Below are 14,637 nucleotides of genomic sequence, written 5' to 3'. Positions count from 1 at the left end.
GTAGGAGTCGTATATGACGCAATTCGAACTCAAAGAGCGCTCAGATTAACAACTGGTTGGTTGTAGGAGTCGTATACGACGCAATTCGAACTGTAAGAGCGCTCAGATTAACAACTGATTGGTTGTAGGAGTCGTATACGACACAAATCGGACTGTAAGAGCGCTCAGATTAACAACTGGTTGGTTGTAGGAGTCGTATACGACGCAAATCGAATTGTAAGAGCGCTCAGATTAACAACTGATTGGTTGTAGGAGTCGTATACGACGCAATTCGAACTGTAAGAGCGCTCAGATTAACAACTGATTGGTTGTAGGAGTCGTATACGACACAAATCGGACTGTAAGAGCGCTCAGATTAACAACTGGTTGGTTGTAGGAGTCGTATACGACACAAATCAAAATGTAAGAGCGCTCAGATTAACAACTGGTTGGTTGTAGGAGTCGTATACGACGCAAATCGAGTTGTAAGAGCGCTCAGATTAACAACTGATTGGTTGTAGGAGTCGTATACGACGCAAATCGAATTGTAAGAGCGCTCAGATTAACAACTGGTTGGTTGTAGGAGTCGTATACGACGCAAATCGAATTGTAAGAGCGCTCAGATTAACAACTGATTGGTTGTAGGAGTCGTATACGACGCAATTCGAACTGTAAGAGCGCTCAGATTAACAACTGATTGGTTGTAGGAGTCGTATACGACACAAATCGGACTGTAAGAGCGCTCAGATTAACAACTGGATGGTTGTAGGAGTCGTATACGACACAAATCAAAATGTAAGAGCGCTCAGATTAACAACTGGTTGGTTGTAGGAGTCGTATACGACGCAAATCGAGTTGTAAGAGCGCTCAGATTAACAACTGATTGGTTGTAGGAGTCGTATACGACGCAAATCGAATTGTAAGAGCGCTCAGATTAACAACTGGTTGGTTGTAGGAGTCGTATACGACGTAAATCGAATTGTAAGAGCGCTCAGATTAACAACTGGTTGGTTGTAGGAGTCGTATACGACGTAAATCGAACTGTAAGAGCGCTCAGATTAACAACTGATTGGTTGTAGGAGTCGTATACGACGCAAATCGAATTGTAAGAGCGCTCAGATTAACAACTGATTGGTTTTAGTAGTCGTATACGACGCAAATAGAACTGTAAGAGCGCTCAGATTAACAACTGATTGGTTTTAGGAATCGTATACGACACAAATCGAACTGTAAGAGCGCTCAGATTAATAACTGATTGGTTGTAGGAATCGTATACGACGCAAATCGAACTGTAAGAGCGCTCAGATTAACAACTGATTGGTGGTAGAAGTCGTATACGACGTAAATTGAACTGTAAGAGCGTTCAGATTAACAACTGATTGGTTTTAGGAGTCGTATACGACGCAAATCGAACTGTAAGAGCGCTCAGATTAACAACTGATTGGTGGTAGAAGTCGTATACGACGCAAATCGAATTCTAAGTGCGCTCAGACTAGCAACTGGACAGTTGTAGAAGGAAGAAGAAAATGTTTTATTTAACGACGCACTCAACACATTTTATTTACGGTTATATGGCGTCAGCCATATGGTGAAGGACCACACAGATATATAGAGAGGAAACCCGCTGTCGCTGTCTTTTCGATTAGCAGCCAGGGTTCTTTTATATGCACCATCCCATAGACAGGGTAGTACATACCACGTCCTTTGATATACCAGTCGTGGTGCACTGGCTGAAACGAGAAATAGCCCAATGGGCACACCGATGGGGATCGATCCCAGACCAACCGCGCATCGAGAGAGCGCTTTGCCATTAGGCTACGTCCCGCCCCTTGTAGAAGAAAGAAAGAAATGTTTTATTTAACGACGCACTCAACACATTTTATATACGGTTATATGGCGTCGGACATATGGATAAGGACCACACAGATATGAGAGAGGAAACCCGCTGTCGTCACATCATGGACTACTCTTTTCGATTAGCAGCAAGGGATCTTTTATCTGCACTATCCCATAGACAGGATAGCACATACCACGGCCTTTGATGTACCAGTTGTGGTGCACTGGCTGGAGCGAGAAACAGCCAAATGGGATCGATCCCAAACCGACTGCGCATCAAGCGAGCGCTTTACCACTGGGCTATGTCTCGACCCCGGACAGTTGTAGAAGTCGTGAGAGTAGAACGTTGGTCAACTGAGTCATGACAGTTGGTAGTCTGAGCCTAGCATAAGTTAGTAGCTCGAGTACTTTGTCGTTCGGAGAGCTAGACGGACAGTTGGACGGTTACAATCGCTGTTTCAGTAAGAGATAACGCTATAACGAAAACTCGAAATTTCTGCCTACCACCGGATAGGCAAATATCCTCGCTCTAATACAACAATAATTAATCCTATGTTTCACGTGAAATACCGTTACAACGATAATTTTCCAATTTGATGGTAAGAAATAGTTTGCACATTAATCACTAGCACACATTACAGGGAGAAACCCGTCAGCATCTACGTATTTAACAGGGACATTGTTGAAAGGGCGTGCTGTCGGGTTTCTTCCTGTAGTGGTTACTATGTTAATGTGAAATATTTGTTACTGACGAAGTCGAAAATGATGAATGCAAAGGTTTTTAACGTCAAACATAAGGTTATTGTTGTCGAGAAACTATAGAAACGTGGGAGTCGTTGCCTACCCAGTGGTAGGCAGAAATTCCGTGTTTTCGTTATAGAGTTATCTCTGACTGAGACAGCGATCATAACCATCCAAATTATAAATGTCAGTCTAACTCTCGAATGGCAGTCCTCGGGCTTGTATCTAAAATAGGCTTAAGTTGAAAAAGACATTTAAATGTGTTTAAAATCTGGTTTGTGAGCTTATGTAAGAAACATAATACTACTTTCGTGTCCATTAGATACCATTTATCTTACAATTCGAGCGAAATATATCCACTGAAAGATATATGGTATCTAACAGCCACTCATGTAGTATTATTTATATGTCACATATGGATCAACACACCAAAACGCTAAAGGTCTGAACTGAATTATACAATAGACTGTGTTGAACAATATTTCCCTAAAATACTGCAAATAAAATTATTTAATTTAGAAATTTCGTTATAATAACGTAGCTAAAGTTTCTTCTTCTTTTCTTGTTTAAAGTAAGTCATTCACTTTTTTTAATCTTCTAAAATACAAAAAATAGTTTAAGATTTTGTTATATTTTGGGACCCTTTACTTTGTCTACAACTTCTCCTATATTTAGAATGATGGCGTTGTTGTGTCGCAAATCATAATCCTTGTATTCGTAATACTTTAATAATAATGTGCTCGTGACTTACATATATTATGCTTATCTGTCGCAATGCAGGGGCGGACAAAACACAAATTAAAACAAGGTTGCGAAATGTTTGGTAGATATAATTTAAAACGGTGTTTGCTAATAGATTAGAGCAGATGTTCTATGAAAGATAATCCTTGATTGTGATTAATTATAGCAGTATTGTCAACATATGGTGGGGGGCGCACCTACTTCAAACCTCTCTTCCTGTGTCCGACCTTGTCATAGAGACCCAGACTCAAAATCACGTGTCTGTCATTCTATAAATAGCTTGAATATATTAATAAATGTGTCGCGTGCTTTATTAAAATTACGTCTACAATAATTACACTTCCGTCCTTTTCCGTAGGTTTCCGCTAATATATTTAGTTACACCCGATACGATCCCATTGGATAACACACATTCCGTTCTCACCCGACAATCGACACTCGCTATCCATATATGGAAGTCATACTACGTTGGGTTTCCGTTTTATGAATGGAAGGTCGGGCTTTTCTTTACATCAGCAAATGGAGAATGACGATTTACGATGCCCCGCCCAGGAATTCAACTGGAAGCTGGGAGCATAAATTTGACGAAGCGTGGAGAATCTAGCATTAGTTGAAAGTGAAGTTCGAGAAACACAGTAATCATAACGATAATTACACGGACTATACTGTTATACCACTACTGAAACTGTTGAAAAGTTTACTGAGAACTGAGAGAATTATTAAGATTATTGAAATCAGTTAAGTATTCCTCTGAGACGACGATTTTACCTGGATCATGGCGAACATGTTTTTATTGCTGACTCTGACTGTGCTACAAGTAAGTCTTTTTTTAACAGAAGTATATGTTTAAAATATGTTTCTGTTATTTTTCTTTTTTCTCTTCTTTATTATTTGTTACTAATAGTTAACCGCATCTTGGGATTATATATTTCTTTACTGTTTTGGTTTTGGGGTTTTATTTATTGTTTTATTTCTTTCTTTTTTTAAATTATTATTATTATTAATTTATGATCAAGTATGCTGTTTCGTGATTGAGTTTGTCGGTAAACATGCGTTTGTGAATTTAACTCAACATACAATATTTTCATGATGATTTTTGTATCAGGTTTTCATAAATAAACAGGGCTGCAAAACACAAGTTCATGATCTTTTCTTTATCATATTGTAAAAGTAAACTACAGAAATCAGTGCATTTAAATTTTTTAAAATTAATATGTATTTATACATATATATATATATATATATATATATATATATATATATATATATATATATATATATATATATATATATATATATATATATATATATATATAAAATTTCGACCTTTGGTACAAAGAATGAAAGAAGAAAAACACAATTCACATCTTTTTAAAAATGTATTTTGACAATCACAAAGTTGACAAAAAATATAACTGTTTTAAAACTGTTTGTTTCTTTCTTAACTTGATGATATATAACACTTGATTATTGGTCACAAATTGAAAGTTATCTCTTTATAATTTAATACATTGCGAAGTCCACAACCGAAAGGGAAGGAAGGAAATGTTTTATTTAACGACGCACTCAACACATTTTATTTACGGTTATATGGCGTCAGACATATGGTTAAAAACCACACAGATATTGAGAAAGGAAACCCGCTGTCACCACTTCATGGGCTACTCTTTTCGATAAGCAGCAAGGGATCTTTTATATGTACCATCCCACAGACAGGGTAGCACCTACCACGGCCTTTGATATACCAGTCGTGGTGCACTGGTGGGAACGAGAAATAGCCCAATGGGCACAACCGAAAGGGGTGATCGTACCTTCGTATGGAAGTTTACTTCTCAACACCGAGTATTGCATGGGCGCCCGGTTTTATTTCAATACATCCGGCGGACTTATTGAATTTAATCCTGGCTGATCTTCTGAAAAGCTCAAAATAGTTTCAATTTGTTTGGATGCGTTTACCGACGACCATATGTTCGCCTACACGTGGTTATTACAATCAGTGGAATATTCCCATTTTTTATGTGTCACTAACCAAGAATGTTAATAGTAGGCTGTTAACAGCCGGTGGAATCTGTTCAATTGATGTGCTAAAGGTGCGTTCTGACGGCGTGATTTGTAACAACGATTTTATTTGTAATTAGTTTAAACATATTCATCACCGTCTAATAATAATTGGCTTGGGATTGGCCAATAGGCTAAATCGTATATAACATAGTTATATTGAGGCCTCTCCCAGAATTCCACAATACATTTATACAATCTACTTGACACACACATGGCGATTTAAGAATGGAAGATTTGTAAATATGTGATCGAGTTGTACTGTTAAAAACAATCCAGATCCTCCCACTTGTAGATGTTCTCTATAAGTGGGGAGGAAGTACAGAAGATCAGAATATGTCAGATTCTTGCGAACGGTCCTATTTTTAAGAAGCAAATACAATTTGTTTAATGACATTTGACTCATGGGTGCAGTCTTTATATTGCCAAAAATATCCCTTTACATCTACCTTGTGCAGTGATGCAATTTTAAAAATACTAATGCTTTTGTCATTCAATTTAATAGTAGCTACTGTTAATGGAGTAGTTACGATATTTCGTCTGGCGAACAAAGAATGAAACCGGTTGCTTTATTACTTCCAACTAGCAGTGAAGACGCTTTTTGTAATCGCTTTCGCGCAGACAGGACAGCACATGCCAAGACATTTAATACTGAAGTCGCAAAAGTTTAGTTGCAACAGAGAATTACCAACTACGTTAACAGATCGTTGTTTGAAGTCGCACGTTAGAAGAGACCTTTAAGCACAGGTGTATTTTAAATTGGTTGTGACAATTCAAGTGTGAACTATTTTGTACTGCTCTATTAATATCGTGTATCTGTATTTGTAAAGCACGAACACATTTAATATACAGCAGTGAATGTCGAGTATTGTACTAATATAAACATATACAACCGACCATTTACGTATAGAGATAGTAATCTACACACTTCTAATGAAACGTGGTTTCTCTTTTCAGATTAATAGGGCGTGTTCGTACAATATCGGTAAGTTATAGTGAACATAATTATTATATACTACTAGTTTACAGTTTTATCTCGTCACCGTTTCTTTCTTGCTTTGTCATTGTAATGAAACTCTCTACACAATATGTCAGCTGCTGAAGCGGACTCTATATGTCTGTCTCTCTACACAATATGTCAGCTGCTGAAGCGGACTCTATATTTGTCTGTCTCTCTACACAATATGTCAGCTGCTGAAGCGGACTCTATATTTGTCTGTCTCTCTACACAATATGTCAGCTGCTGAAGCGGACTCTATATTTGTCTGTCTCTCTACACAATATGTCAGCTGCTGAAGCGGACTCTATATTTGTCTGTCTCTCTACACAATATGTCAGCTGCTGAAGCGGACTCTATATTTGTCTGTCTCTCTACACAATATGTCAGCTGCTGAAGCGGACTCTATATTTGTCTGTCTCTCTACACAATATGTCAGCTGCTGAAGCGGACTCTATATTTGTCTGTCTCTCTTTGTCTCTATTGCTCTATCTCTGGCTCTCCCTTTTTCTGTCTTTGCCTCTTCTTTTTATTTCATTCCTTCTGTCGCTCTCTTTCCCTCTCGCTCCCTATCATACATTTCTCGTTAATACTTCTCTGACCCTGTCTCTCTGTCTAGTTGTCTGCTTCTGTCTGTGTGTGCGTGTGTGTGTGTGTGAGAGAGAGAGAGAGAGAGAGAGAGAGAGAGAGAGAGAGACAGAGACAGAGACAGACAGAGAGACAGACAGACAGACAGAGAGAGACAGTGACAGAGACAGAGTGTGTCTCTCTCTCTCTCTCTCTCTCTCTCTCTCTCTCTCTCTCTCTCTCTCTCTCTCTCTCTCTCTCTCTCTCTCTCTCTCTCTCTCTCTCTCTCTCTCTCTCTCTCTCTGTCGGACCAGATACATTTATTTCTTAGTATTTCCTCCACTTTTGTTTTCATTTGAAACAGTGAATACTAATAAAAACTTGCGTAACTGTTTTTAGCTGATTTAATTAATTTATTTATTTTAGATCGTCAAATAAACAAGATGAACTATATTATAGCTAATTACTAAAATATATTGTTTTGGCGATAAACTAAACTAATTTGTGCTACGTTTTATTTTTGTAACCTTACTATCCGTATACGCTTAAAATGATGTTTTAAACTCATATGGACGGACTTACAGATTGCAACTACAATGCAATGATATTTAATAGATTTAAAGGGGCAAACTTGTCGGCAACATCATCCTGATCTAACATTATAAAGTGTTGACCTCAACTGAACGCACCCAATTCCGTCGCTCATCTTGTAAAGATTCTCCATTAACTGTTTTTCAAACATTAAATAAAATTATTTTTCTGTACAATTGTTTTTCATGGACATCTAGCAAACGTTAGTGAATACTTTACGCGGGAAGCTACTATTATGCAGTTTTGATATTGAGCCTTTAACAGTTTTTAATATATCACTTTGCGTGTTGTGTTGCAGGTCGTGACCGGCTGGACGACTCATTCATGCAGAGCGACACACACGGGTGGATGGAGGAGCCGGCGCTGGAGAGCTACAACACGGTCCCAAAAGGTTAGCATCTGATCATCAAGTAGGCCTATAGTGACGTTTGGGTTTTGCTTAATGACGCCATTAGAAAACATGGCATAATTATCACTGGCTACTGGATGTTAAACACTTGATAATTCTGAAACGTAGTCTTCAGTTAAAGTTGGTTTTGTTTAACAGTACCACTAGAGCACATTGATTAATCATCCATGGGCTACTGGATGTCAAACACTTTGTAATTCTGACACGTAGTCTTAGTGGAATCCCACAAGCAAGTAAGGGATCTTTTATATGTATGTACTTCCCCAAGGACAGGGCAGCACATATGACGACCTTTGATATAACTGTCGTTGTGACGGGGAAAACCCAATGGGTTCGCCTAACGGGCTCGATCTCATGACCTAATCTGAACGACAAACCCGTTATACATAATCAGAGACGTATTTCTGTACAATGCAAAGTTGAATGGGCATTTGGCATACTAGTGGATGATTCCATGAATGTCTATCTAGTGCCTCGACTATAGAAGAACAGCCACTCCCGAGTAGATTCTTTACTGGAGATTGCATCCCTCTTGCATCGACACAAAGTTTACTAAATGAAAACTAGTTAACAGAGTAAACTAAATCCCGCCACGGCCTCCAAATCTTGCCCAGACCCTTGACCCTGTTTAAGTTAAACATTTGTTTAAAATTATATTATGTCCATTAAGCAACATCTTCTCCGTTTGAATTTCACAGGATGCGGCGGAAAACCGGCAGACGTCTACTTCGTCCTTGACACTTCCAGTGACGTCACACACGATCAATTCCAACGGCAGATCCAGTTCCTTGTGGACCTCACTCCGCTGTTCCACCTGGGTCAGGACACCACCCAGATCGGCGTCCTGGCCTACGGAAACAACGTCGTGACCGTCGCCAGACTCGGCGCGTACAAAGATTCCTCGGAGATACAGGAGTCGATCAAGGTGACCCCACGGGTTGGAGGGGCAAGAGACACCGCCCAGGTCCTCAGATACCTCCGCACCAAGGCGTTCTCTCCAGTCGTCGCCAGGCGCTCTGCGGCTCACGTGGTCGTCCTCCTGAACGCGGGCCTGTCGGGCAGCTCCAAGTTGATGAGGACGGAGGCGACGTTGTTGAAGAAGACAGGGGCGTACCTGTACACGGTCGGGGTCGGGGACAGTGGCGACAAGGGGGAGATGGAGGAGGTGGCGTCCTGGCCTGCAGCCGATTTCATCTTTCGCGCCGATGACTTCACCATTGTGGAATCTCTTGTGAACATACTGCACATTCACGAGTGTGACTGTGAGTATAGCTAGATGATAGTTCATCATCACCTATTGTCCGTCCCATCATTCTATATAAAAAAAAAAAAATTCTAAATAATTTCAGTTTGGTTTAACGTATGAAGAAAAGTAAAAATGTTTTGCAAATTAAAATGTTTTACAATTTCTTTGTGCAATTTACAAATCAATCGGCTCAGAAATAAATAACTTGAGTAAATTTCATAGAGTGAAAAACGACGTTCTCTGTGGGACTGACTATAGTCCTAGTAATTATCTCAACTCGTTCACCGCCAAGTCTCTTCAATGTACTCTTCATTCTGTGAGATTTAAAAAAATCAAAATGGTTCGTATGGTTAAAAGGGTTAATGTATACCCTTTACCAGCTTCAAATAAAAGTGCTTTTAACAGTAGTTTTAGTTTGACTTGACGTAAAATGAAAGGGACCAATGATTCAGAAATGACAGTATATAAATAAAATACCAATACTTATCCATAGTCAATGATGTGTCTACAGAGAATAAAAAAAGTGTTGTTCCTTTATTTGTCCTTGTACACTCCCATGGGTCAATGTTATGTGTTTCGTCATTAGGATGATTGTCACTTCCCAGGACGAAAAGTTAAAGTTTGTTTGTGTACTGGTGTCCACTAGAGCACATTGATTTATTAATCATCGGCTATTGGACGTTGAGTATTTGGTAATTCTGACATGTAGTCTTAAAAATGTAACTCACCATATTTTCCATTAGTAGCAAAGGGTCTTTTACATGCATCATCCAACAGACAGGATAGCACATACAATGGTTTTTGATATACCAGGCGTGGTGCACTGGCTGGGGTGAAAAATAGCCTAATGGGCTCACCGATGGGGTCCCCGGACGAGTGCAGAATCAAATATATCCTTTCTTGCTACGTGTGCTCAGGATTCCCTTTATACGTTTTATAACTTAACTCTTCCTTTCTTGCTACGTGTGCTCAGAATTCCCTTTCTACTATGTATCACTCACGACACGTTTTATAACTTTATTCTTCCTTCACAGTCCAGATCGACCCTCCTCTGTCGCAGAACTACAAAAACAAGAATCCCGTCTGCTCGCCGCGTCGTCCCGTCGACATCGTCTTCCCCGTGGACCACATCGCCATCGGCAGCGTCAACACCGAGAAGATCCTGAACGTCATCCAGGGCTTCCTGCTGGAGCTGGAGCCGCAGTTCGTGGAGACCGCGGTCCTGTTCAGCAAGACTCACTTCGCAGATGCGCTCAACCTCAACCACTTGGAGGGCGTCAAGCTGGCGCACGAAAGACTGCAGACAGTCGTATTCCAAGATCTGGGCAATCTGCTGAAGCGGACCAGGAGGGTCCTGGGAAGAGGAAGGCAGGGCATTCAGAAGACGGTCGTTCTGTTCCTGGACGACAGCGTTCCGCTGACGGACTCGGTTTTCGCCGAGGCCAAGAGGAACAAGTATTTGAAGATCGAGACGTATGTGGTTTACGTTGGGACGAATTACAAGCAGAGAGATCTGGAGCTGGTCAGCAATGGCAAGGGGAATAACCACGTCGTGCAGATCAACAGCTACGAAGAGTTGTCCCAGATCAGGAATAAGATCCTTGTCAACGTCTGTAAAGGTATAACAATGTCGTTAGAAATGCCCTAGCTTTGTCTGTCAAGTATGTCGTCTGTCAAAACAGCAATACAAATCATTGTCCAAAAATAATGGTTCCATAAATCATTGAATAGACGTCTAAGCTTCTATGTTTTTTATCACGCTCTGAGACCCAGCCTCTATTCAAGGCAGGCTTCTATGTTTTGCATGTAAAAGTTTCTAAAAGCTTTATTGTAAGGTCAAATTCTAATGGCCTCTTTTCAAGAGTTTACGGTACGTCTAGAATAATTTTACAAACTAATTCTAAAAACCACGTCTTACAAAAATGCCATTGTTGTTGCCATCTAAAACTAGGCACTGTGGCCGCTAACACCGTGACAGAACAATACATTTCGGTATTGTTAATTTCATTGCCCAGCGTGGGATACGGTAGTCTTTTAGTAAAAACAAATTCTTTAATCCTTGATACGGGTCACTGGTACCTTGTAAAACTCCTCATCTTCATGTAAAGAAAACATACCTGTTACCACAGTCTTTGATATACCAGTTGTGGATCAACGATTGGAATGAGAACACCCATGAGCATGCAATTCTATTGTCATTTCACAAAATAGCAAATTTAAATATTCTAAACTAAAAACAATTAATGGTGTTGTTGTTGATACCTTTGGGCTTATTTTTGTTTGATCAGTTAACACTGTTTTTAGTGTGTAGAACTTTGTTCTGTGGATAGATGTCAGATTTTATGCATTTTAGGAACACGAATTTCACATGTTGCTTTATTTTCTTTTTTACAGGATTGTAGCAGTTGACATCACCAGTTGTCGATCAAGAACATAAAGGGTCGATGTTAACTGAATATTCAATTTATCTTCATGTTGAAAGTGACTGCTGATTCCGTCCATATGCAGAAGTGAAGCTACACCGTGAGATATTGTTACCATAGTAACACTATCATAGTTCTTACGATCGATTGTAATGTTTCCGAATAATAACGAAATTGTTCAACAAAACACTGAAGAACAATTGAATGGACTGTTCAAAAACGGATGGTCTATAAACTCCAGCCACTGTTGGCTGAAGAACAAGATAATTTGAGTAGCATAAAATTAGAGAAAAAACAACAAACAGGACAAAATTCCTGGTTCTCACGTCCAATGTGTATCCTCGAGATTATAGCTGTTCAGTGTTGTAATACTGACGGGGGCCAGTCTATGAAGATGACTGTTTCGGCACCATGCCAGTGTAATAATACCGTGACGCTAACTTGTGCTGACGTGTCTAATCCCTACGTCAGAATGATGTCTCATGCATAAAGTCATGCCAGACCGTGTTTGATACCCACGAGAGACTCGAAAACTAAGAACTATAGAAAACGTAAAAGAACTAATTCCAGAGTTGTACCGTTGTATGAACAAGATGCATGGAGGTGTGGAGAGAGTTACCGTTATCAAATAATCTGTTTGTGGTCATTTTTAAGATGCTTCCTATTAACAGAGTATTTGTAACGACTAGAAATATATGTTAAATAGATGTTAAATACATGTTAAATACATGTTTGGTTAGAATATCATTGTCTGTATTTTCAGTTTGTTTCTGGTCATCATAATTTTTGCATTCAACTTCCAACTTCAAATTCAAGTGGTTAAACGTGCACATTCAGAGCAAGCCTTTATAGCGCACGCCTGTCATGGGCGCACGTTTTGACTATTGCCAGTCCTTCCGTCCAGGACAGGAATGTTTGCATTTCCTCAAACTTCATTTTATTTCCAAATATATATTTTTTAACTTTCGAAATTATTGAAAGGCAAAATCCAGGTTTGGCTTCTATAAACTTTAAGCTGACCAGAAACACTTTGAATATACAGACACCAATATTCTAAACAAGAAAACGTATTGAATATGAGGTTTTAGTCATTACAAAGGCTCTATTAAATGGAAACAACTTAACAGTGGAAACAAACTGAGGGCAAACAATGATCGTGTTTGCTGCAAATGCTCGCGAGATTGGGCTACAGTGTGCTAATAATAATATTATGTTGTGTAGTTGTCTTGTCTCTTAACATTCCTAACGTGTGCTTAGGACATTAGGCCACAACGAAAACAAAAAGTTGGTGACCGTCCAATCCCTTCATCTCGAAAATGTCTCGCCAAAGACTTATTTAACAGCGTATATATTTTCAATGCCATGGCAGCTTCACTCTTTAAAAAAAAAACAGAACAATTAACTACAACAAAAAACAAAAAACAAAAAACAAAAAAAACTGAAGGCATTATCGAAAATTCTGAAAATAAAATTTCCCCTCACGAAGTTGAAACTCTTCACCAACATGACATATTGAGAAAGGTTGTCAGGACGATGGTAAAGTTATTACCTTGTTCAGTATATTCCACTTATTTATTTATTTGTCAAATTCAGATCTCTCCTCTCTCCAACATTTTGGGATAGAAGGACGTTCGCCAGCTAATTGTTTCAGTGTGACCTTGTTACCAAACCTGTGATATCATAATCATCTGCGCGATGTGTACATACGACACTCATTACTGCATTTTATTTGATCATTTAAATTAATTATTTATTTCGTGATTTTCTATAGCTGTTGTGAAACCGATTATTTAATGATTGGAATCGAGGGAAAACGTACTATCCTGTCTAACGAATTATCATAATGGGGTCATATTCTAAGATTCTCAATTTACAACATGACCTTTGCTGAATTTGTATACTATGTTTCTACTGCTTATATTGAACTGGCACTATGGCTAAATTTGTATTTTGAGGTTTTAACGAAATTGCATTCTGGACTTCGGAGATGGAAGATAATTGTGTTTATTTATTTATTGATATGTTTGAAGGACTCATAAATGCCAGGGACATTGGTTCACACCCCAGGTGACCACATATATATTCCACCAATCCTGTTATCGTGGCCAGTAAATAGGTACACGACCTTTGTTATTTCCACAATGTGTTTCTCTTACCTTTAGGTTATAAACAGTTAAATTCGTCCTAGTACTAGTTTTTGTAACCGATCTGTTTAACGTTTCCCTGCGTGTCCAAGTTTAAATAATCAATATTAATATTATTTATTACAATTGCACTGTTATATTAGATTTTGTATTATATAATAGGTTATTTATTATCACTTGAAATACACACTGTGAATAAACCATGTTAAAAACTAAATTAAGTGTTCGTTATTTCTTCTACAGATATCATTTCGCCATATATATCTGATAATATAGAAATCACAGGGATTGTGTTGTGTAACGGGTTGGACGTAGTCTAGTGGTAGAGCGTTCGTCTGATGCGCGGTCGGTGTAGGAACGATCCTAGTCTGCGGGCCCATTGGACTATTTCTCGTTCCAGCCAGTGCTACCATAACTGGTCTTTTTAAAAAAGGCCGTGGCTGGTGCATATAAAAGATCTCTGGCTGTTAATCGAAAAAGGTAGCCCATGGAGTGACGGCCCTGGGTTTTCTTTCTCGATATTTGTGTCGTCCTTAATCATATGTCCGATATAATGTATCCGTAAATAAAATCGTGTTTCCTAGTGTGTCGTTAAATAAAGACATTGCTCCCTCCCTGTGTGTTTAACGATGCTTGACCACACTGAATAATGAGCAACTGTTTCATGTCAAACTTGCGACATCTTGACTCTAGTGTTAGATGAATGTTAAAATTCAAATGTGTTATGTTTATCGACACCACAAGAGCGTATTAATTTATTAATGGTCAGTTATTGAATGTGAAACGTTTGCTATTGCTGACACATAGTCTTAAGATGACATCCGCATCATTTGTTCTTCCTCTCTTCCTGTGTGTTTCGAGCACCACTGTCTTGACCCACTGGTCAAGAATGAAGTAAAATTTCA

General features: G+C 38.9%; 1 protein-coding gene across 1 annotated transcript; it reads left to right on the top strand.

The window, feature by feature from the left end:
- Positions 1–3,890: 3,890 nt before the first annotated feature.
- LOC121379927 (collagen alpha-4(VI) chain-like) lies at positions 3,891–13,949 on the top strand. Its single transcript, XM_041508616.1, has 6 exons — positions 3,891–4,114; positions 6,313–6,340; positions 7,809–7,901; positions 8,618–9,181; positions 10,200–10,784; positions 11,560–13,949. The coding sequence occupies exons 1-6, from the start codon at positions 4,073–4,075 to the stop codon at positions 11,565–11,567; spliced, it is 1,320 nt and encodes a 439-aa protein (XP_041364550.1). The 5' UTR covers positions 3,891–4,072; the 3' UTR covers positions 11,568–13,949.
- Positions 13,950–14,637: the final 688 nt, after the last annotated feature.

This window comes from Gigantopelta aegis, chromosome 2 (assembly GCF_016097555.1).
Source record: "Gigantopelta aegis isolate Gae_Host chromosome 2, Gae_host_genome, whole genome shotgun sequence".
Lineage (NCBI taxonomy): Eukaryota > Metazoa > Mollusca > Gastropoda > Neomphalida > Peltospiridae > Gigantopelta > Gigantopelta aegis.
The sequence above is the reverse complement of the archived record's forward strand: the minus strand, read 5'-3'. Positions and strand labels throughout refer to the sequence as shown.